The sequence below is a fragment of the Peromyscus eremicus genome, chromosome 3 (genome assembly GCF_949786415.1).
Source record: "Peromyscus eremicus chromosome 3, PerEre_H2_v1, whole genome shotgun sequence".
Taxonomy (NCBI): Eukaryota; Metazoa; Chordata; class Mammalia; order Rodentia; family Cricetidae; genus Peromyscus; species Peromyscus eremicus.
In genome coordinates this window covers 148,655,011-148,679,782 of record NC_081418.1, presented here as the reverse complement: position 1 = coordinate 148,679,782, position 24,772 = coordinate 148,655,011, and the positions used below count along the sequence as shown (strand labels likewise).

The window sequence follows — 24,772 nt, the reverse complement described above, 5'->3', positions numbered from 1 at the left end:
CACTCCCCCGCCTGTACACACACACACAATAAACAGTGGATAAATTTCATATAAACATATTTAAACAGATATTTAAAAGGTTACTTAAAGAAAATAAATCTACTGGGTATATAGTGAGTGACATGCCTTTAAACCCATCACTGAAGAGGCAGAAGCAGGTAGATCTGTGAATTTAAGGCCAGCCTGGTCTACATACTGAAACCCTATCTCAAAATTGTTTGGATAGAGCCGGGCGGTGGTGGCATACACCTTTAATCCCAGCACCTGGGAGGCAGAGGCAGGCCGATCTTTGTGAGTTCGAGGCTGGCCTGGTCTAAGAGCGAGATCCAGGAAAGGTACAAAGCTACCTACACAGGGAAACCCTGTCTCGAAAAACCAAAAAAATAAAAAATAAAAAAATTGCTTGGATGGCTTGGTTGTTTGAGATAAGTATCCTCAATGTAGCCAGGCTGACCTCCATGATCCTCCTAAGTCAAGTTCTCATGTGGCAAGATTTTTACAGATCTGCTCTATTAATCTAAAATCTCAAGTGACTTTTTTTTTTTCCTTCCCCAAAACAGGGTTTCTCTGTGTAGCTTTGCGCCTTTTCCTGGAACTCACTTGGTAGCCCAGGCTGGCCTGGAACTCACAGAGATCCGCCTGGCTCTGCCTCCCAAGTGCTGGGATTAAAGGCGAGCGCCACCACCGCCCGGCAGTGACTACTCTTAATTAAAGGAAATGTAGGGCTTTTAGAGGGACCCTGTCTCAAAACAAGGAATCAGGAGAGGGGAAGAGGGAGAAGAATGAGACACAAAAGAAAAGGACAAGGCAGAACCTAAGACTTTGGATACACAATTGTAGCTGTTCACACGTGGCTATGGTTTGCTTTGTTATTTTTTTTAATACTCTTTTTTAAACGTTTATGTATTTCGCCTGAATCTGTCTGTGCACCACATCTATATACTGCCTTTGGAGGGCAGAAATGAGCACTGTATGCCCTTGAACCTGGAGTTTTACAGACAGACGCTAGCCGCCAAGTTAAGTGCTAGGACCAGAACCTGAGTCCTCCGGAAGAGCAGCCTGTGCTCTCAATCACTGAGACCCCTCTCCAGCCCCAGTTATTTGGTTTTGAGGTAAGATCTCACATGTAACCTTAGAACCTAACTAGGCATCATCCTGTCTCAGCCTCCCGAGCAGGCAAATGCCACTATTTCTGACCTTGAAAAACATTTTTATACTTGATTTTTAGAAACACTTCTAGTATAAAATGATTTTATTTTTCTGTGGTTGTTGTTCTGAAGCAGGGTCTCACTATGTAGCCTTGGCTGGAACTTGCTATGCAGACAAGGCTGACCTCACATTCACAAAGATCCAACTCTCACTGCCTCCCCAGTGCTGGGATTAAAGGTTAGCCTCACCATATTCAACCTATAAATCAATTAAGGTTTAGCTATTTTAATAAATTCACAGTCCAGTCTCATGTGATATGGAAAAGCTTATGTATTATTAGGGAATACTGGACAAAACAAATATAGTAACCAACTATACATGCCTATATTCTCAGAATTCAGGAGACAAGAAGGGAAGAAAGTGACACAAAGTCAAGGACAGCATGATTAACCAAAAAGTTCAAGGCCACTATCTCAAAAAACACCCATGCCACTATAGAGAATCCAAAGTACAGACACTTTATGTCTGTACATAAATTTATTTTTGTTATATGTAATTTTATTATATGTAATACAAAAGTTTTACCGCTTTTTTTAATTATACAGAACACTCATGTTTTGTTTTGTTTAGTTTTTTTAATCATTGTGGTTATTCTTTGATACTAATAGTCCAGGGCAGCCTATATATCCCTACCTCAGCCTGAGTGCTAGGATTATATAACACTCAGGTTGCCTCATAACTCTCTAAAGTATACTCATAATTTATTGTTTAAGTAATTTAATCTCTCATATGCTCAACCACACTTGCATATGAAAAGGTCAGGACGGGTGCTAAACAGATGGCTCAGCAGTTAAGAGCACTGGTTAAGAACTCTTCCAGAAGACAGAGTTCAATTCCCAGCACTCAAATGGCAGCTCACGGCTGTCTATATCTCCAGTCTCTGCAGGCACCAGGCATGCACAGAGTGCAACAGCAAAACACATAAAAATAATCATTTTAAGGGGGTTGGAAAGATGGCTCAGCAGTTAAGAATACTTGCTACTCTTGCAGAGGACCTGTTTTTAGTTCCCAGCATCCACAAGGGGGTAACAGCCATCATAGGCATGCAAAAAATATACACAGATACATAAGCAAAATATCCATACAAATAAAATAAATCTTTAATTTTGGGGGGTTTTGTTTGGGAGACAGGGTTTCTCTGTGTAACAGCTCTGACTGTTCTGGAACTCACAGGCCGGCCTCAAACTCAGAGATCCACCTCCTCTGCCTCCCACATGCTGGGATCAAAAGTATGCATCACCAATGCCCGGCTTAAAAACATTTTTTAAAAAGAAAACGTAAGGAAAAGCTACTGTTCAACAGCCAACTAAAATTAAATCTCACATGGACATGACAATACAGACAACTTGAAGCTGGTAGAGGTGGAGATGTCTCTACACTATCCATGGGCTCTTACTTCTCCCAGGGTAAGGATTACAGAGGAAGAGAAAAAAAAGAACAGGTGATAATTTAGTATTTAGATCCTGCTAACTTACTGCTCCAATAAAACTCATCTTTTTCTGTTTCATGATGGCATTTTAATATTTAAAGAAACAAGAAATCTAAAAACATCATTAGGCAATCAAAGTCAGATATTCCCCGTGTACTCTTATGAGGCTATAGGCTCAGTGTCAAGTTTCTTGTCAAGCATGCACAAAGACCTAGGTTCTAGTTCCAGCACTGGGAGAAAACAGAAGTCCTTGTAGAAGATATGTAGACAACTTTGATACAGAAAGTGGTCACCAAAACAGCTATCCACTGATAAGGGGGTGATCTCAAGGGGTCCAGATTGCATCTTGAGATAATGGAAAAGCCATAGAGACAGATAATGAAAACTACACAATGGTGTAAAATTTACAGGGTGCCACTGAATTAAACACTTTAAAACAGTTAAATAAGTTTCCTGAGGCTGGAGACGTGGCTCCCCAGAACACTGGGAAACGGCAGTTATGGCTCATGCCTTTAATCCCAGCATTCGGGAGGCCAGCCTGGTCTACAGAGTGAGTTCCAGGACAGCCAGGGCTACACAGAGAATTTCTGTTTCAAAAGAAAACAAAACAAAACAAAACCAACCAATCAATCAACAACCAAAGAACACTGAGGGCTCTTCCAGAGTACCTGGGCTCAATTCCTAGCACCCACTTGGTGGCTCACAATCATCTGTAACCCCCCAGAGTCTCAGGGGATAGATGCCTTCTTCTAGTATCCATGGGACACTGCACACATGTGATTCACAGACTTACATGAAGACAAAACACATACATAAAATTAAATAGTTAAAATGGTTTATGTTACCCTTAAAAAGGTCATTGCAAAACATATTATTTCAACCAACAAGTATTCATTCTTCAAGACAAAAACTCAACCAGACCAAGACTTGATTCCAGAACTAAACAGGCTGAGGAAGAATAACTGCAAAGAGTTTGAGACCAGCCTGGGCTTCATGGTGCCAGATCACGACATTTGTGAGGGGCCAAGGAGATGTACAGCGTACGCTCTCGCTCTCTCGCTCGCTCGCTCTCTCGCTCTCTCTCTCTCTTTCTCTCTCTCTCTCTCTCTCTCTGAAGGATAGTCACAGAACATTCTCAGAGAGCACAAAACATAGTAAAACCCCATTTTTAAAGGAAAAAAAAAGCTTATGGGCTGGAGCGATAGCTCAGATGTTAAGAACACTGGCTGTTCTTCCAGAGGTCCTGAGTTCAATTCCCAGCACCCGCATGGTGGCTCACAACCATCTGTAATGAGATCTGGCTCCCTCTTCTGGCCTGCAGAAATACATGCAAAGCAGAACATTGTATATATACATAATAAATAAATCTTTAAAAAAAAAAATGTCTGCCGGGTGGTGGTGGCGCACGCCTTTAATCCCACAGAGGCAGGCAGATCTCTGTGAGTTCGAGGCCAGCCTGGGCTACAGAGTGAGTTCCAGGACAGGCTCCAAAGCTACACAGAGAAACCCTGTCTTAAAAAACAAACAAACAAACAAACAAATAAATAAAGGCTTATACACCAATGACTGGTATGCAAAACCATGATGTACATTTCTACATTTCTTTAATCCTTTCATTTGGCATAGCAGCTAACAATTCCTCAAAGATCAGTACATCTTTTTTGGTCAAAACAGGATCACTCCTTTTTTTGGCAACAGGACAAAGGGTGGGGTGGGGTAGGATGGTGTTGAGGATTAAACCTAGTGCCTTTCACATTCTGGACAAGGATTCTACATTGTAAAAACCATGGTAGCACTGGTTCCCAATCTGTAGGTTGGGGACTGAATATTAGCTATTTACATACATATGGTTGGGGGTCACCACAATATGAGGAACTGTATTAGAGTTGTAGCATTAGGAAGATTTTATGTAGTGGTATTTGCTCTGCTCATGACTTTGGGCTATAGGGCCCAAAGGAGGCTGTTCTTCCTGCCATTGTAGGTGACCTCTTACAAGGGAAGGGAGAAGGGTCACATGCCTTTTTCTCCCTGCCCCTTCCTGGGATTCCCTCCTGGTCAGATCCGAGGACTACTTCAGCTGTCTACTCCATTCTGTATTCGTGAGTGTATTTCTTCAATTTATATCTTAATAAATTCTGTTACCCATTTAATAGATTCACATGGATTGATCGTAAGTGGCATCCAATGTAATGGACAAGAATTATCATCCAAAACTTGAGAAAGCTTTTAAAAAGGGTTCTAAAATGGAGCCAAGAGAAGCTTCCTAGTTGGTTCTCTTAGGCAAGCCGTGATACAGAGGCACCATGGCATGCGGGCTTGAGCTATAGTATGGTGGTGGGTTCACAGTGTGTGGGCTTTACCTACAGTATGGCTGATTCTTGCCACGGTACACGAAGGTGTTTCCAAGCCATGCAGCATACTGTATGGTGGATTTAACTTTTGCTAGTACAAAAAAAAAGTGTTGGGGCTACACGATGCTGGGTGGAGGCATAAACCCACTGCTTCCCAGACTCAGCCGTGAGCATGGATCCCAGAGCTGGTAGTAAACATACCTCCACCATGTTGGGAAGTTTGGGGTGGGGGGTGGGGGAGGTCAACAGCCAAAGTCACCAAGCAGCTTAACAGTTAGCTTAACAGTTTAAAATCTCTCCTGGTCAGAGAAGGATTATAGATTCACAATAAAACAGATTCAGATAGAATAAAACTCTGAACAGTTTACACTGTGTGTGAAAAAGTATGTAGGCTTGAGAGAAAGAGAAAGGATATAGATAGTCATAAAAATAAAGTCTTATAAAAAATATAATAAGCCACATAAAGATGGAAATTACACAGTCTGGATTGTGTTGTCTTTGGGATTTTTGTTGTTTTCTTTTTTTAATATTTTTCCCTCCAGAATTGAAGACCGAACCCAAGGCCTTAAGCAAGCGCTCTACTGCTGAGCTAAATCCCCAACCCCTTGTCTTTGGGATTTTTAACTGGAGAGAGACATCTGATTGTAAAGGCTGCTGAGTTAAACCAATATGTATATTGTAAAGGTATCATGACTTCAAAATTTGTGTCTAAGGATATGTTGCTTTGGAAAAGAGGTTCTGCTTTTGTTTCCACAGAAGATGAGAACCTGTGGATTGCTTCCAGGCTAATATGGTTTGATCAACCAAGACCCCCTGAAAGGTTGATAAAGCCTCACAGACTACTACATCCAAGATTTAACTATAATTCTTCATTTTCTCAGGATCCCCACAAGATTGTCAGCGCCCCAAATCAGTAGGAAGTAGCATGAGAAGTTACACCCAAATTCCCAAAATATTGTTTATAAATGCTTTTTTATTTAAAGGGGGTTGATTATAAACACAATCTCTTTCTAAAGAAGAAAAGGGGATATTATAGATATGATAGGATGAAAGGGTAGATTATTGAATCTACTTTTAAAGAGCAACAACTTGTTTAAAATGTTTCACATTTCTATAGATTTCAGTTTATTACAAATTTAACTTTGTTATAATGTATGTATATTTCTACTATTATATCTATATAGCTCATTTAAAATTGTAATATATAGGGCTGGAGAGATGGCTCAGAGGTTAAGAGCACTGGCTGTTCTTCCAAAGGTCCTGAGTTCAATCCCCAGCAACCACATGGTGGCTGAAAACCATTTGTAATGCGATCTGGTTCCCTCGTTGGGCCTGTAGGGATTCATGCAGGCAGAACACTGTATACATAATAAATAAATAAATCTTTAAAAAAAATTGTTAATATATAATTAAGAAATACAGATTAATAGTCATCTAGGATAATCAAACCTAGTCATGTTAGTTAAGTTTTTTAGGTATATAAAGGTATATTTCAATTAGGTAGGTAATCTTCAGACACTTCAAAGACTTACAGAATACGGCATTTAAAATGTTTTTAAAACTTAAGACTTTCTGGACAATGAGACACGTCTGCTCCTGGCAGCACCAATTTACTTCAAAGAGGAAGACAGGCATCGAAGACATTTCCATTTGGAAGTTTGTTGTCTTCTTGGCACAAAATGGCCTGCTGGGCAAAGAACTGCCCTTGCCTCAACTGCTGACAGTATGAACACTGTCATTTCAGGACAAGCAGGACACAAGGAAAAGCGACTACTAAACCTTGCCAAGGCAGGGTAAGACGGTCTTTCAAAATTCCTGCTTCTGAAAATGGTCTGTCAGATATCCTGTAGCCAAATTAGATGCCCCAACGGTGTTGAGTAACTTTTAGGTGACTGTCCAAGCTGCCAGCTGTCTCTATCCTCGCAAGAATTTCGGAAATTGCTGCTTGCATTTTCCGTTTTCTCAGGTATCATTATTTTGCTTCTCAGGTTTTTGATGGAGTTGAAGACTAGATAGTTATGGTTACAATCTTCTCTTATCTTAGCTAGAACATATTAGTAATAGACTTAGAATCTTCAAAGACAGGACAGCTATTGGAATAATCTCCATAATTTGCCATTTATCCATGTTCTGGACATTTAGCATGTCTTTCTTGTTTGATGTTATTCTTGTTGGTTGTAGTTCCACTTTTGTTTATAACATTACCCTTTGTTTTTCCTGGACAATACTTGACAATTATTGTTATTGTATACAATCTGCATTAAGTTTAGAACCTTCTTATTTAGACAGAAAGGGGAAATGTAGTGGTATTTGCTCCACCCATGACCTTGGACTACATGGCCAAAGGAGGCAGTGCTTCCTGCTGTTGGTATGGTTACCTCTTAACAAGGGAAGGGAGAAGGGTCACATGCCTTCTTCTTGCTACTGCCTGCGATGTGGATTTACTCCTGGTCAGATCAGAAGATGACTTCAACTCTCTACTCCAATCTGTACTTGTGAGTGTATTTCCTCAATTTGTATCTTAATAATAAATTGTTACCCATTAAATAGACTCACATGGATTGACTGTTTAATAGTCTTATCTACAATAAAGTAATATACCGAGTCAGGTTCATTTTACTTAGATTATAGAAATTCCAAGGTTTCATGACAAGCTCTGTAATACCATTAAGACACCTGTACCAACAACTGCCATCAAATGATATATCAAGTGAACATAATTTAGAAAGTTCCATCTAATGAGAGAGCTACAGAGATGGCTCAAGAGGTAAGAGTGTTTTTTGGCTCCTGCAGAAGACCTGAATTCTGTTCTCAACACATGGTACACATACATACTTTCAGGCCAAACACTCACACATATATAAAATAAATCTTAAAAAAAAAAAAAAAAAAAAAAAAAAAAGCCAGGCAGTGGTGGTGTACATCTTTAATCTTAGCATTCAGGAGGCAGAAGCAGGTGGATCTCTTTGAGTTTAAGGCCACCCTGATCTCACAGAAAGTTCCAGGACAGCCAAGGAGAAATCCTGTCTCAAAACAAACAAACTAATAATAATAATAAATAAATAAAAATGAAATATCTTGAGTCACTAAAATTTATATATATGGCTACTGTTAAGAAACTCAGGCCTTGGGGCTGGAGAGATGGCTCAGGTTAAGAGAACTGGCTGTTCTTCCAGAGGTCCTGAGTTCCATTCCCAGTAACCACATGGTGGCTCACAACCATCTATAATGAGATCAGGTGCCCTCTTCTGGCCTGTAGGCAACTCTGTATACACGATAAATAAATATTAAAAAAAAAAAAAACCTCAAGCCTTCTCCCATATCTATATCTATATTCCTTTTTCCCTTCCCCTCCTTATTGGAAGTCCACACCCAAGTAGTATGTACTGTTTCTTTAAGGAACTCTACCTCTGTTCCTGCTTTAACTTTTTTTTTTTTTTTTTTTTGGTTTTTTGAGACAGGGTTTCTCTGTGTAGCTTTGCGCCTTTCCTGGAACTCACTTGGTAGCCCAGGCTAGCCTCGAACTCAAAGAGATCCGCCTGGCTCTGCCTCCCGAGTGCTGGGACTAAAGGCGTGTGCCACCACCGCCCAGCCTGCTTTAACTTTTATTCCCTCCCTCTCTCCCGCTCTTGCTCTCCCTCTGTGTGTGTGTGTGTGTGTGTGTGTGTGTTTGACAAGCATGAAGATAATTTTGCAGAGTCAGCCCTTCTACCTTTGCCCAAAATCTTTGGATTTGTACACAGGTAGTTAGGCTCATGATTGGTCACTACTTCTCTTCTTTACTGCATGTGTTTAAGTCTATACTAAAACTGCTGTTTTTTAGGTTTATTTTACGTGTGTAAGTGTTTTCTCTATGCATATGTCTGTGTACCACTTGCACATCCAGTTCCTGTAGTCAGAAGAGGGTGCTGGATCCTCTGAAAGTGGAGTTATTGATGGGTATGAACACTATATGTGTCTTGGGGATCAAACCTAGGTCCACTGGAAAAGCAACAAACACTCTTACACACTAAGCCAACTCTCCAGTCCCAAAACTCTTTAAATTATTATTATTAGCCAGGCGGTGGTGGCGCACGCCTTTAGTCCCAGTACTTGGGAGGCAGAGACAGGCAGATCACTGTGAGTTCGAGGCCAGCCTAGGCTACAGAGTGAGTTCTAGGAAAGGCCACACAGAGAAAGCCTGTCTCAAAGAAAAATACACACACACACACACACACACACACACACACACACACACACACGAAACTATTGTTTATTTTTTAGATTTTATTTACTTTTATCTTATGTGCATTAATGTTTTACCTTCATATATGTATGTGCACCATGTGCATGCCTGGTACCCTCAGAGGTCAGAAGAAGGCATTATGCATGGCTGTGGGCCACCATGTAGTGCTGGGAACTAAACCCAGGTCCTTCACAAGAGCAGTCAGTGTTCTTAACCACTGAGCCATCTCTCCAGCCCTGTTTAAATTATTATTGTGTGGTATGTGGGCTTCTGAGACACAACACTCATGAGGACGACACAGGACAACTTTGTTGAGCAAGCCCCTTCACCCCTGAGCCATTTCACCAGCACACAGAACTTTTTAATGATAAACTTCAACTTTGTTCCATAAAAAGGAAACTTAGTCTAACTTCATTTTTTTCTACATGCCTTTAAATAGCTGAGAATATTCACATAGGATGTGTGCCAATTTAATTCATAGGATCCAAGATTCAATTCTCTCAAACCTACTACGAAATGCCAAGTGATCTCTATGTAAACATTGATCCTAATCCTATATATAGTAGCTAAGTCAAGTGCCAAAAAAGCTTATGCCACAGTAGAATGTAAGTAGCATCAGGCACAAGCTCACAAAAGGCAGTATGGTGGTACCCAACTGCAATTTGAGCATAAAGTTAAGGCAGGATTGTAAATTAAGGAGAGCCTGGGCTACACAGTGAGACTTGTGTCTTAAAAAGGGCATATCTGTAACAGGAAACCAATATGGTTAAAATATGGTAAGATACTAGTATCTGCTTTACTGGATGGGGGACTGGATTTCACTCCAGTGAAAGACGTAAGGTGAACAGAGTTCACCAGTAGACCAAGTGGAAGTATGCTACTTGATTGACTGGCTACTCAGACATACGAAACTTAAGACATCCAATTATTCCTCAGGTATAAGAAAAGACTGCTGACATATTGCATCATTTTAAAGACAATTATTTCTTAAAGATATTTTGATTGGTGGGGTTTGTTGTTGTTGTTTTGTTTTGTTTTTGATAGGGTATCACTATGTGTAGTTCTGGCTGTCTCAGAACACATTATGTAGACCAGGCAGGCCTCAAACTCAGAAATCAGTCTGCCTGTCTCCCAAATGCTGGGATTAAAGATGTGTGCCACTGTGCCCAGCTTTAAAGGAAAGTTGAAAGGCAACCCCACTGATCAAAATGATAAAAAAACACTTCCACAGTTGCCTATTCTAGTCCCTGTGATTCAACACAGGGTCAGTCTCCTGCATCCTACCCAAGCATTCTCTCACAGCTACATACTGCATCCAGTATTTTAAGTAGCAATCTGACTCCAGAAAGTTTAACTCGCTTAAACTATCTTCGGCAATTTTAACCAGATTACCTGAAGATATTAGCAGGCTCTAGGCCAGCCAGAGATACACAATGAATGAAACCCTGTCTCAAACAAACAAAAACAGTGAAGGCATGGCCTAGTATTATCTGTATTTACAAGGTAATATTAGTTTCTGAAAAATGTACTAACTATGGTCAACTAGATACAGTTAAGAATAAATAATTACTCAGGAAGGCTATCCTGGGCTACAGAGTAAGACCCTACATGAAAACAAAACAATAGTTGATGTACTTTGACTGACCTAACTTGGTTGGCTCTAGATATTACATCACAAGATATTAGACGACAAAATTAAATGAGCTCCAGGCAAGGCTCCAAAGTGAGCCTTTTACTAAGCCAACTCTGCAAGGGTATATAGGTTAACACTGACCAATCAGAACATCTTCTTACATGAACTTCTGACCCTAGAAAAGATGTCCAGTCATTGATCATAGATGATGAGCTCCCTTTGCATTACAGGAGCCACATGTACCAACCCTGGCATCATCTCTGAGGCTGGCCAAGTCCGTCATGGTAACTGAGGCTTCGACCAAGAGTCACAGGGATGCTGCCCATTCCCAGATGCTTTCCCCTTCAGTGCCAGAACCTGGGAACTCACTGTGTCAATTTATATTTCTAAGAACTACAGCTTTAAAGGGCTCATTTCTTCAAAATATTATCTAGGAGCAAACTGAAACCCAAAAAATTATATATCCTACTTTCATATAATCCTAGCAAGCAGACAGGAAGAGAATAGAAAATGAGGGGGAATTCCCAATTCCTTTCATGAAGAGAAAAATAAAATTCTACTAGCAATTAATTATAAATGAATACAACCAAAACAGAATGAAAAAAAATGGTAAAACCAACCCCTCCACGCTGACCATCTACGTGTATGGAACGGATGTGGTCTGCCAGGTCTGGGCTAGAGTTGAAGCACGCCTGGCACTGGTCCCAACAACAATTATAGGCAATGTGTTTGCTTGAAGAAGTAGTGCTCCCTTGTCCATTCATCATTGCTGGAGTTGAACGCCCACTGGAAATTGTGCTGTCTACGTCCATTAGAGTACTGCTTATGCTACAAGAGAAGAAAAAGGCTGTTACTCCTAGAAATTTACCAACGTTAAGTATGATCTTACAAATACTGAATTACATACGATATTCTGATCTATACAAATAATGTATACTGACCAAACAAATTTCTCCATTCAACTGCATTGCTTTGAAACTAGCTGGCAATGAAGTACAAGGTAAAAACACAACATGGCCTCAAAATCAAATACAAAGCTAGGTGCCATGGGTACTAACCACAATCCTAGCACTTGGGAGGCTGAAGCAGGACTGCAAGAATTTGAGGACAGCTTTGGGAGAGTGAGAATGAGATCCACTGTGAATAAATCTTAAAGGAGTCAACAGGGTCTGGACGCATAAGTAATGGGAGAACATTTCTTAGCATAAGCTAGACCCTACAAGTCAAAACCCTGCACACGCATGCGCGCGCAGAGAGAGAGAGAGAGAGAGAGAGAGAGAGAGAGAGAGAGAGAACGAGAACTGAAGTTATCAAAACCTAAATAAATCTTCTCTGGTCCTTGAGCAAACTAAGAAAATGGAATTTTAAAAACTGCACTTACTGAAACTCCTGAACTAAGCTGCAGTCAGGAGAGAAGGCCTTCAGCATCCCCTGAACCTCCCACATCCTGAGTCCTCAAGGCCTTAAGACCTAGGAGGCAGACACACTCCCAGATGGACCCTCCTGATCAGGAGGCATGCAAGGCACTAGCCAAACCTGACCAAAAGGAGGGAATTGAGGCTCCATTCACCCACTGACAGAAGCTGGAAATGGAGCAGGGGGAAGAGCTGTGTGGCCCAGCCCACCAGCTCAGCCTGGATTTCTACCAATACCAGTACCCATTGCTGACATTTTTAAGGGTGCCGTCAGGTTCACTTCCATGAACTGCAAGGAGTCCTGTGACCCCAAGCACTGTGGGTACAGCAGGGCAGCTCTCCACAATGCTGAAGGCCTTCCAGGGACTCATTCTCTGCTTTGACACCTGGGTACCAAGACAAGGATGGTATGGCAGATAACCAAGCCCTAAAGATTTTTTAATCTATAGGGAAGGCATCCATTACACCTGCAGAAATGCATCCTAGGGGGCTCCAGCTGAGTGATTTCTGCCTGTCGGCACTGACCAGCGAAATCAGATGGAGGTGAGCGGTAGCAATTTTGGCCTTTTTCCTGGTCACCTGTAAACCAGGCTAGCTATCAGATCAATATGTAGTACAGCATGACCTTAAAATTAAACTTTTCATGACTCTTTGGCCTGCACCCAACTAGTGCTGGGTAACTGGCACTGCCTACCATGAACATTCGTCCTTTTATTTTTTACACCTTTATTTTTTTGAGACAGGGTCTCTCTATATAGTCCTGGTTGTCCATGTAGACCAGGCTGGCCCGATAAATCAAAGATACTCCTGTCTCTGCCTCCCAAGTGCTGGATTAAGTGTGCCATCACACCTTTTCTTTTTTTCTTTTTTCTTTCTTTTTTTTTTTTTTTTACTGTATGCAAGTTTTTTATTTTTTACTTTTTGCCTGTCTGTGCACCACTTGGTGCCCAAGGACACTAGTGGAGGGAACTGGAGTTATAGGTGGTTGTAAGTTACCATGTTGGTCCTGAGAACTGAACCAGGTCCTCTAAGAGTACAAACCAATGCTCTTAAGAGCATTGGTTTTCAGTCCCTTTTTAAATTTTGATTTTTGCCAGGCATCAGTGGAGCGCACCATTAATCTCAGCACTTTGGGAGGCAGAGGCAGGTGGATCTCTGAGTTCCAGGCCAGCATGGTCTATAGAGCAAGTTCCAGCCAGGACAGTCATGGCTACACAGAGAAACCGTGGGGGGGGGGGGGGGGGGTAAATTTTGTTTTTGTTTTCTGATACAAGGTCGCACTCTGCAACCAATCTGACCTGTAACTCAGAGGCCATCCTGTCTCAGTCTCCCTGGTGTTGAAATTAACTGGCTTTTGCCTCTAGGGATGGAGATTTATTTACCACTCATTTTGTGCCTGTAGCATGTTTTTTTGGTTTTGTTGTTTTTCAGGCTGAGTTCCACGCCCATAACTCCCAGATATTCTATGGCTTTTGAAGTGACTTCTCAGGAACTTGCTTGAGTTTCCAGATCTCTGAATGGCAGGTACTACAATGAAGGTATTGATAGAAACAATATACATTTATTTGGGGGAGACACAACTTGCAGGGTTGTTTCTGTCCTCCCACCAGCTCGGATCATCAGCTTGGGGGAGGCACTTTCACCTGCTGAGCCACCTTGACAGCCTCCACCCCCCAACTGAGACAGTCTTGTCATGCTACCCAGGCTGGTGCTGATTACACTTTCATTTTAATCTCTATCCAACAAAAAGACTGAAATGCCCATCCATTTTCCTTTGTGAGATCTTGCTAGGTAGCTCAAGCTCTTCTGCCTCAGAATTACAGGTGTATACTACCATACCCAGCCTAGTCACAACTTTTAAGATGTATGTTTTCAGTTTGTGGGTAGTGGTAACTGGTTTGGTTTTGTTTTGAGATGGTCTTATTGGCCCAGGCCTTGAACTTATGCCCCTCCTCTAAGTGCTAGGATTCCAGTTACACCATCACACCTGGTTCCTCACATTTTTATTATGAAAAAGCTCAAAATGGTTATAGAAGCACTTGTCACCAAACCTGATGACCTGAGTTCAATCCCAGGACCCACGTGGTAGAGAGAACCAACTCCAGCAAGTTGTCACTCTGACCTCCCTCCACATTCGTGCCCACACACCCAAGTATGCTAGTACATATGCATGCATACACAAATGTGTTATGTGAATGCACACAATACACACATGCGTACACACGCGTGTACACACACACACACACAGGCACATTCACAAAATAAAATGTAATAATTTTTTAAGAAAAAGAAAGAAGAGTGGTGGCATACACCTTTAATCCTAGCACTTGGGACAGAGACAGAAGGATCTCTGTGAGTTCGAGGCCAACCTGGTCTACAGAGTGAGTTCCGGGAGAGCCAGGGCTTCAAAGTGAAGCCTAGTTTGGAGAGGAAAAAGAAAAAAAAAGAGCTAGGGGCACACTAAGATGGCTTACCTAGCATGCACAGAACTCCTGGGTTCAACCTCTAGCACCATATAAAACTGCTGTGGGATGGTCTGTATGTCAAATGTGTTGCTGATTGGTCAATAAATAAATCACTGATTGGCCAGTGGCCAGGCAGGAAGTATAGGTGGGACTAACGGAGAGGAGAATTGAGAGAACAGGAAGCTGGGGGAGGGAGACACTGCCAGCCGCCACCATGACAAGCAGCATGTGAAGATCCCGGTAAGCCACGAGCCATGTGGCAAGGTATAGATTAATGGAAATGGACTAATTTAAGCTGTAAGAACAGTTAGCAAGAAGCCTGCCACGGCCATACAGTTTGTAACCAATATAAGTCTCCGTGTTTACTTGGTTGGGTCTGAGTGGCTGTGGGACTGGCGGGTGAGAGAGATTTGCCCTGACCGTGAGCCAGGCAGGAAAACTCAAGCTACATAAAACAGGCATGGTGGTATGCCTATAATCTCAGTACTTGGCAGGTGAAGGCAGAAAGATACGAAAGCAAGATCACCCTCAGCTGCAAAAGAACACACTCACTTTGGAACTGGACATGGTAGTTTACATCTCTGATCCCCACACTAAGAGGCTGAGCAGAGGATCACCGTGAGTTCATGGCCAACCTGGGTTATAGTCTGAGACAGTCTCAAAAACCAAACAAACCAACAATGAGAACTAAGAGGGGTACAGCTCAGTGAGGAGGCACTCTGTTCAGCATGCTCAAGACCTACCATGAAAGAGAACAGACGCCTGCAAAGCTGTTCTGACCTCCACACCCATGCCTTGACACGCATGCCTACATGCACATGAAATAAATTAAAACGTAACATAAACAAGTCTAAAGACTGCCTCCCCAATCAATTCTAATCAAATATCATTTTAACTTTTATGTGTATATATAAAATTTCATCTAAGGAAAAAATTTCAACCACTACTAGAAATTCTTAATTTTTGTTTAAATTTTGATCAATACATAGCTGTCTGTACAATAGGTAAAGTGATGTTTCAATAACTGTAAAATGGATGATGAGTAAACTAGGCTAATGAACATCCCATAACATTAAACATTTATCATCTGTTGTAGTACACCCAAAACTCTCCTAGCTATTCTGTTATTTACAATAATTGCCCTGCTGGGCAGTAGAGAACACCAGAATTTATTCTAACTGCAGCATTGTACCCTGTAAATTGTTTTTAAATTCTATTTTCTCAACAACAGACATCAAAATGTCCACTACTGTGATAACAGCACTTTTCTATTAAAGGGCTGGAAACCACTGAGCTCTTAGCTCGTAACAGAAAAGGATTAAGGTACCATGAACTAAGAGAATGCACACTCCCAACCCTTCAAGAAATGAAGGTTCTGATTCGAGGCTTCCCATAAAAACTTCCCTAATCTCTACCAGATCAGGCTCTTCCCCTTATTAATGAAAAACAGGATCTTGCCAGGCGGTGGTGGCACACACCTTTAATCCCAGCACTCGGGAGGCAGAGCCAGGCGGACCTCTGTGAGTTCGAGGCCAGCCAGGTCTCCAAAGCGAGTTCCAGGAAAGGCACAAAGCTACACAGAGAAACTCTGTCTTGAAAAACCGGAGGGGAAAAAAAAAAAAAAGAAAGAAAAACAGGATCTTTAGGACCTCTTCAAGTCATGTAATTATTACAAACCCCTCATGGCTGTAGGGAGTTAGGGACAGAACCTGAGGACTCATGCAAGTATGGTACTTCTATAGCCTATAGAACAAGTATTCCAAAATTCCCATTTTTCTCAGGATAGACCATGGGCCAGTCACCTGGTGTGACATGTCTGTATCCCTCAGAGGAGGAGAATCCCCAGAAGTTTTGACCTAGCAGCACTAAGTGGTCGGTCTCAAGATGCCAGGAGCATGGCTCACACCTGGGAACCCTGAGCTTCAGAGGGAGGCAGGAAGATTGTACAAAGTTCAAGGGTAGTCTCCTAGTTAGCTTCTGCTGTCTACTGGACACAACCTCAAGTTACCTGAGGGAATCTCAGCTGGGGACAGCAGCTTGAACCACAGTCAATTCCAGGCTAGTTTGAGCAAACAAAAGGGAGAGGAGAGAGAAACAAAAAACACAAACATATGACCATACACATGGGATGAAAACTGCTTAAAATGGAGGGAAAAATTATAGCTCTAAGAGAATTTAATAGGATCATAGTGAACACTATAACCTTAAGTTTCTGGTTGGGTTCGGTTGGGTTGTTTTTGACTCATGGTCTTGCTATGTGTCCCAGGCTGGCTCTGAAATTACAAAAGGATGAGCCATGTCTAGAAAACCTTCAACTTTGTGAGTAATAAAGAGTAACCTATTTTGCAAATTGTTGATGATCTTAAGATCATACAAAAGATTGAATTTAACTGTAAACAATAACAGGTGGTTCTCTTTCCACCTATAATACTGCCACTTACTAGAAGGATTGCTCTAGCTAGGCAAAGGTGCAAGCCTTTAATATCAGCACTTGGGAGACAAAGGCAGACAGATCCCTGTCAGTTCCAAACCAGCCAGAGGTACATAGCGGGAGACCCCATCTCAAAAAAAAAAAAAGATTAAAAACTCGGGATGAGGGGTTGGAGATAGCTTAAGGTAAGTAAAAGACATGACTCTGTCACACAGCTGATCACAATAAATTAGAGGCACATTAAAAATCATTAACCAAAACCAAGACAGTATTACTATTATTACCCTAATTACAACTCATTATCACAGTAAACCAAACAGTCAAAATGGGTTTTTCTAATCAAAATTAAAAAAAAAGTTTACTGTCTATCCCCACAATGACTTCTCTAGAGAAAGACAAAGGATTTTTCTCCCCAAGACCCAGCAGCATTCACTAAATTGGTCAAAAGGGACTTTATGCAACAATGATGAAATGCAGTCTGTGGAAAACAAGCAAGCTACTTTATTCTATGGCCACTCTCACTCCACATTTCACACTGGGTTTGTTTCTGAAGTAACACAGCCCTTCACATGACTCCATCCAGTTCTCATCTAGCTGGAGACAGAAGCGATCACAATCATGCTCAGACTAACTGAGTAAACACCTAACTTTAACACAATTATACAATAAAGTGTGACCTCTGACTTTGTTAAAAACATTTCCAGGGGGCTGAAGACAGCTCTTGCATAGGACCCAAGCGAGTGACTGGTCCACAAGAAACTCCAAGGGATCCGATGTCCCTGGCCTCTCAGCACCTACACTCACACAGACCCAAATACACAAACAACAAAAACAAAATTATTTTTATAAATTCCAGAAAAAAAAATGTAATCCAAATTGACATTAAAAAAAAAAAAAAAAGAGTCAGATCTATGTGAATTCTAGGCTAACCTGGTCTAGAAATGGAGTTCCTGGACAGACAGGGCTACAGAGAGAAACACTGTCTGGGGGGTGGGGGATGATATGATTATCTGCTGCCAGGCCAGTGACATGGCTTAGGGGGTAAAGGCACTTGCTCCCAAAGCCTGGATACCTGAGTTCAATCCCCCAACCACATGAAAGTTAAAGGAGAGAACTGACTCCTACAAGCTGTCATCTGATCTCCACACACAAATACACATACAAAAAAGCAGCAAGAAGAAAAGAAATTCCCTTTAAAAACTGCTGCCAAGTGTAAGTGATCATGCCTATGATCCCAGCACCCAATTTGTTTGAGGCCAGCCTAGTCTACAAAGTAAGTTCCAGGTTAGCTTTGACTAGATGAGACCTTGGCTTTAAAAAAAAAAAAAAAAAAAAAAAAAAAAGAGGGTAGGGGACTGGAGAGATGGCTCGGCAGTGAAAATGATCCAGGTTCGAGTCCCATCACCCACATTTGTTGGTGTCTCACAACTGCCTATAACACGTCAGTTTCAGGGGATCCAGAACTGGATCCAGATAATGAGTTCAATCCCAAGTACTAACATGATGGAAGGAAAAACCCAACTCCCACAAGCTGTCCTCTGATTTCAACACACACACACACACACACACACACACACACACACACACCCCAAAATAAACAAACAAACAAATGTAGTGGAAAAATGTAAGGGAGTGGTGGCTCATGCCTGTGATTCCAGCATAAGGGAGGCCAAGGCAGGTGGATTAACATGGGTTCAAGGGTAGCCTGAGCTAAAGAGTAAGTTCCAGGCCACCCCAAAGCACATACACACCCCAAAGTGGCCAGAAAAGCAGTAACTGTTATGTTTGCATTTGGTTTCATTGGGGGGGGGGGGTTGGTTTGAGGTGACTGCTTTGAGACAAGATCTGGATATAAGCCTTGGCTGACCTGGAACTCATGTAGGATAAGGTAAGCCAACCTCATACTTGCTGGTCATGATCTTCCTGCTTCTGCCTATCAGTGATGAGATTACAGGACGGCACCACACTCCCCAGGTAACCTGTAGGGTTTTGAGGGTTTAAAAGCTTGTTTCACTCATAAGTGAACAAGCAATTAAATGTATCAGAGACTAAAATAGAAACAGAAAAAGCTTAGAGGAGCTGCAGATCACTCGGTTGGTAAGAACAAGAGCTATTCTTCCACAGGACCTGGATTCAATTCCCAAAACCACATGGTGTCTCATAACCATCTAAAACTCTAGTTCCAGAGCTTCCAATTGCACCAAGCACGCACATGTACAGACATAACTGCAGACAAAACACCAATACATAAACTAAATAAAACACTTATCAGAGGTCTATCTGGGTCAAAGAGCTCTGTGGCTTCCCCTCTGCTCCTTCCCAGACCAATCTAGGTAAAACTATCGAGTCCACACTGATGCCATACAAACTGTCCTATGGAAGTGTTGAGGCCCTGAGCTAACTGAAGCTCCTGCCAAACTGCCTAAGTGGCCCATGCTGAAATGGCACTTACGGTCCATTTGATGCACTACCATCAAATTCTCCACTGCAACTTCAACCATAACAAATGTGACAGGCAAAGTATAAAATCTAACATTTTTCACTTTTGATTAATCAGGTTCGCTGAGCCATGTGTGGTAGGACTTGATACCACAAGTCTCGACCTTTTAAAATAATTTTTAAACTATCATACCTTTCCATCCATTACAAAACTCCCTTCCATGAAATCAACTATGAGTCCACAGATTGGTGCAATCTAAAGAGGAAATCAAGAACTTTGGATGCAAGGCAGCATGATAGCTCACCTGTAATCCCAACATTTAGGAGACTAAAGTTAAAGCAGGAAAACTGCCATGAGTTGGAGACTAAGTGCCTAGGTTACACAGTGAACACCAGGCCAGTCTAAACCAGTCAGACTGTCAAAACCAAAGTGGATCTTTTCCAAACTTAAACCAACTCTGAAATATAAAACTCAAAGCCAACAGCTTGTATTTCAAAACCATCAAGGCTACAATCCAATTTCACTAGTAAGGATTCCTCACACAGGTGATAAAGCTACTACCCTGAAATGATCACCACAATAGCATTTTTTTTCAGTCACCAATGCTTAAAAGCATTATGAAAGTAAGAATGGTCAATGAGGTAGCTCAGGAGGTAAATGAATTTGCTGAAAGCCAGCTGACCTGAGTTTGATTCCCACAGATCATACAAGATGGAAGGAGAGAACTGGCAAGACCTCCTTAAAGTCCACAAGTGCGGTGTTATGGTATACATGCATGCATACATACACACCCACACCCACACCCACCAATGTTGAAAAAGGAAGTATGTTTGATTATTGTTTTAACCTTATCTGGTCTTTTGATGGCAATGTTACTCTTCACTGAGTTATAACAAAATTGGATATTCACAATACCAAATGAAACTTAAGCAGAAATTCCCTGTCTCCTGAAAGGAAGTAATGGGGAGGGCAGCGACACCTAAGACACTATAACACCACTTGTTTAGGCCAGCACTGTAAGCCACTCCAGCCACACCTTCCTGAGCCATGATGGACTTTATTCCCACCTCCCACAAATTATGGGTGGACAGCTCCCTCGGGAACATCTCTAAGGTCTAGCAGTCCGTGTGACCCAATCCAGGCTTTCTCTCAGCCAAGTGTTGTCCAGTGGAAAGACACTGAGTTTGAGGCCGGCCTGGTCTGCATAGAGAGTTCCAAGACAGCCAGAACTACAGAGACCTTGTCTAAAAAAACCAAGCCACAGGCTCTTCTCAGACCCAATCTCATAGTGTGAACATATTGTGACCAGGTTCCTCTCACGCCCCAATGCCTTCCCTGCACGCTGCCTTGTATTCCCTGCCATGATGAGTCGTATCACCCTCCCCGCCCCAGAACTGCAAACCAAAAAAATCTCTTCCTTAAAATCTAAAAAAGTGAATTACTCCAACTCTTGTGAGGGAGAAAGCATTGCGAACCTTGTTTCACATCCAGCTGCATCTTCACAAATACTGTTTTCAGTGAGACACTCAATTTGCTTCCCCATCTGCTAAATGAAGTTAAAATAACCCCTCTTGTGCATCATAAATGTGAGAATGAAATGGGAACATGGAAACATGAATGTGCACATGTGTGCACTAAAAGCAAAGAAGAGATGGTAGATGTCATCAATGAAACATACACAACAGTGAATAATAGCACATGCTTCATTGTGTAGTTTTGAATCAACTAGTGTTTCTCAAGGGCAGACAAGTTTTTACCGAGTAACAGCTTCCTGCAGCAGAGAGCAACCCCCAAAATAGGCTGCCCCACATAAGCTTCTAATTTTTTTTGAAGATGCTATCTCCAACTACATCCACCCAGTTCAGCACAATTTTCTATGTTTTCCTAAGGAGCAGTCTGTTTTACACCCATTCAAGATCCATTTCTTGAGCTACATCTATGGTGGTTCGTGCATTTGGGAGACTAAGGATTTTTGTGAATTCCAGACTATCCTGGGCTACAGAGTGAAACCCCGTTGTAAAGAATGTTGGAGGAGAGAGAACAAGTATTTACTTGTCTAGGTTTTAAAGTGTCAAAAAGAATTCCTGAAATTTTTTTCAGAATATTCCCGTATCATTAACTATAACATGTTCATCTTTATTAGTTAGCAACCAGAATTCCTGAAGACTTCAGAATGCTTAAACTTAAAATCAAATCAAAATCCAGGCATGCTGGTGGGTTTGAACCCAGTATTCAAGAGGCTAAGGTAGGTAGAAAAGATTCTATTCTCAAGTGACAGCCACTGGGTTAATGTTATTAGCCAGACAATGCCCCCAGGCCCCCAAAATACAACCTAAGGAGAGAAATCACTATGGACTTATAAATCCCTCATCAAAACACTAGCAGATGAGCAAGCTAATGTACTTTAGGAACATAATGAACATGAGATTCTTTTAAAAGTATATTAAAAATCGACCACTTCGATTATGAAATTCTACAAAGCAATCAAAAATTAGAGCAGCAACCGAAGCATACTGCATTTCTTAAATATTCTATCTAGAAAAATGGTAGTGCATTGTTACTTAAAGAGCTAATTCCTCCAGACACCTCCCTTATACGTGACTTTAAAAAAAAAAAATCATCAAGGGGGACATGACTCCCACATTAAAGTATCACTATGTAGTGCCGTTTTAAAAGCCACATCCTAATTTTTTAAAACGTCCGTGGCTGCATCTTGTGACTCCAATTCTTTCTGATTCGGCGAAGTTACTGTAAAGGGCATCAACTCACACTGTTCCTTTTCACAATGGTTTTTCTGTGTTTTAAACTTTCGCTCAGATTTGATGACCAAGATTCAAATCCCCTTAGAGATGATACAACTGACATACATGGGGGATTTGGGGAGCAGTCACTACATATAACAAACCAACAGTCTTTTTAAAAGTAAAGAAAAGCCAGGGTTGGGGTCTCCTCCCTGCACAAGTTAGTTCTGTGGGATCCAGGAGACCAGCCATATTGGAAAACACTTGTCAATTACAGTTCTGACAAGTGTTCCTGAACACCGATGCACGAAGCTAACCTTGTGTACCGAGGTGTACATCAAGGGCCTCTGGAGCTCGGCTGGGGCATCTGGACCACTTTGGGGGGCTGTCTCCGGGGTAGAGTCGTCCTTCGATCCAAAAGGAGAGCCGCGCCGAGGGAAGGAGGGTGGGGAAAGGAGAGTTGAGGGGGATGGTGAGGAGTTGGAAGCCGCTCAGTGGCGAGAGAGGGGCGCGGCGGCCGCCAGGGATTTCCGAGTTGAGATCTGGGGGAGGGGCCGAGAATTCAGGGGGCGGGAGATCGCGGAGGGAAAGTATTCCGGGTCTGGGGTCCCAGTGTCAGGGGGCAAGGGAGATCGCGACGAAGACGTTCCCAGGGCGAGCGGAGTGGGGAAGGAGGGGCACGGGACGGAAAGGACTGCGGCGAGAAAGTCCCCTTGGACCCCCCGGCGGAGCCGGGGAGTCTAGATAGGACGAAGGATCGCCGCAACGAGGGCCCCAGGCTGGGCCATGGGTCCAGGAGGTGGGAGGGGATCGGGCAAGGGAGCCGCCTCGATGGGGTCCGGGAGGAGCCCCCTAGACGGGATCCACGCAGAGTCCCCTCGAGAGAGAGAGTCAGGAAGGGGTCCCCCGAGTCCCCTCGACGGGTCAGGTCCCGGAGGAGCCCCCTTGGCGGCGCACTGACCTGTCCTCCGAGTCCATGCGGCTCAGCGGTTCCCCGTCGGACGACATCTCCAGGCTGCCCCGCCGGCCCCCGGAGGTCGCGCTGCTCCCGCCTCCCCCGGTGCCATAGCCCTCGTCGCCGCCGCTCGACACCACGCTACTGCTGCTACTCCCGCCGCCACTGCCCGGGCCGCCCGGGCCGCCCCGCGGTCCCTTGGGCTCCTCCAGGCCCTCCTTCCCGTCCCCATCGCCGCTGCTGCTGCTCGCCGCGCCGGGGCTCAGCGAGCGCGTCTCGTCGCCGCTGCAGCCGCCGCTGCTGCTGCCCACCAGGCTCTCGGCGCTGCTCTCCTCCTCGGCGCCGCCGCTGCTGCTGCCGCCGTCCTCGTCGTCCTCCTCCTCGTCGTCCTCGTCCCCGCCCGCCTGGCTGGCGCTCTCGGGGCTCGGCTCCGACATGGTCTCCGCCTCGCCGCCCCCCGCGCCGCCGCCGCCCGCTCCGCCGTTCAGCAGCAGCGCGGCCACCGCCTCCGCCTCCGCCTCGTCGTCGTCGTCGTCCTCCTCCTCCTCGGGCGGCTCGGCCCGGCCCCGCGCCGCGGGCCCGGGGCTGCCGGGGGGCAGCGGGCTGAGGCGGGAGAGCTCCTCCAGGTCGGCCATGTCGGTGAGCGCCGCGGCCATGGCGGCGCCTGCTGCTCCTCCGCCTCCTCTCGCCGCCGCCGCCGCCGCCGCCGCCGCCTCCTCTCGCGGCGCGCCGCCTCGCCTCCCCCCGCCCTCGCCCGCACGCCCGCCCCGAACTCCTCTCGGCCGCGGCCGCCGCAGAGCGGGAGGAGGGCCCGCGGGGCTGCGTCAGGCGGCACACGCGCTACGGAGCCCGCGCGGGGACACGCGCCGGAACGCGCGCACTCACGCGGAGGCGGCAGCGCGCCTGCGCGGCGGCCCCGCGGCGGCCCCGCCCCCTGCCCGCCCGGGCCCCTCGGAGTTTCTCGCGGCCTTCCCACGCCTTCCCCAGCCCGGTGGCGGCGGGACGAGCCACCGAAACCCGAAGCCAGTGGGGGATTTTTCACAGCCCCGTACTTCTCTAGAGAAAACCACCCTCTCAGAGAGTCTGGGGCGAGTGACCTGAAGAAGGGAGCCATAAATGGAGCAAGTGTCTGGCCGTCTGAGCGCTTGCCTTACTCAAAGACAGCCCACGAAAACGTGCAGAAAGTGAAATAAATCAGTTTGGGGTTGGTCTGGTTTGGTTTTTCGAGACAGGGTTTCTCTGTGTAGCTTCGGCGCCTTTCCTGGAACTCACTTGGTAGCCCAGGCTGGCCTCGAACTCACAGAGATCCACCTGCCTCTGCCTCCCGAGTGCTGGGATTAAAGGCGTGTGTGCGCCACCATAGCCCGGCAGTGTTTGGTTTGGTTTGGTTTGGTTTGTTTGAGGGATCGAGCCCGCGTCCACAACACGGTGCCCCAGGCCTCACCCTCAGCCCGGCCTGCTTACCTGTCCCGGTGTCC

At 44.1% G+C, this 24,772-nt stretch overlaps 1 protein-coding gene across 4 annotated transcripts in view; it reads right to left on the bottom strand.

The window, feature by feature from the left end:
* Aebp2 (AE binding protein 2) overlaps positions 1-23,977 on the bottom strand; it is a 51,107-nt gene extending 27,130 nt beyond the window's left edge. For all 4 annotated transcript variants that reach the window (XM_059258738.1, XM_059258740.1, XM_059258739.1 and 1 more), the window contains exons 1-2: positions 23,301-23,977; positions 11,468-11,675 (exon numbers count right to left, since the gene is read on the bottom strand). In XM_059258738.1, the coding sequence (XP_059114721.1) occupies positions 11,468-11,675; positions 23,301-23,950 (858 nt within the window). In that variant the 5' untranslated portion in view covers positions 23,951-23,977. The remainder of the gene's footprint in view (positions 1-11,467; positions 11,676-23,300) is intronic.
* Between the last annotated feature and the right edge of the window lie 795 nt (positions 23,978-24,772).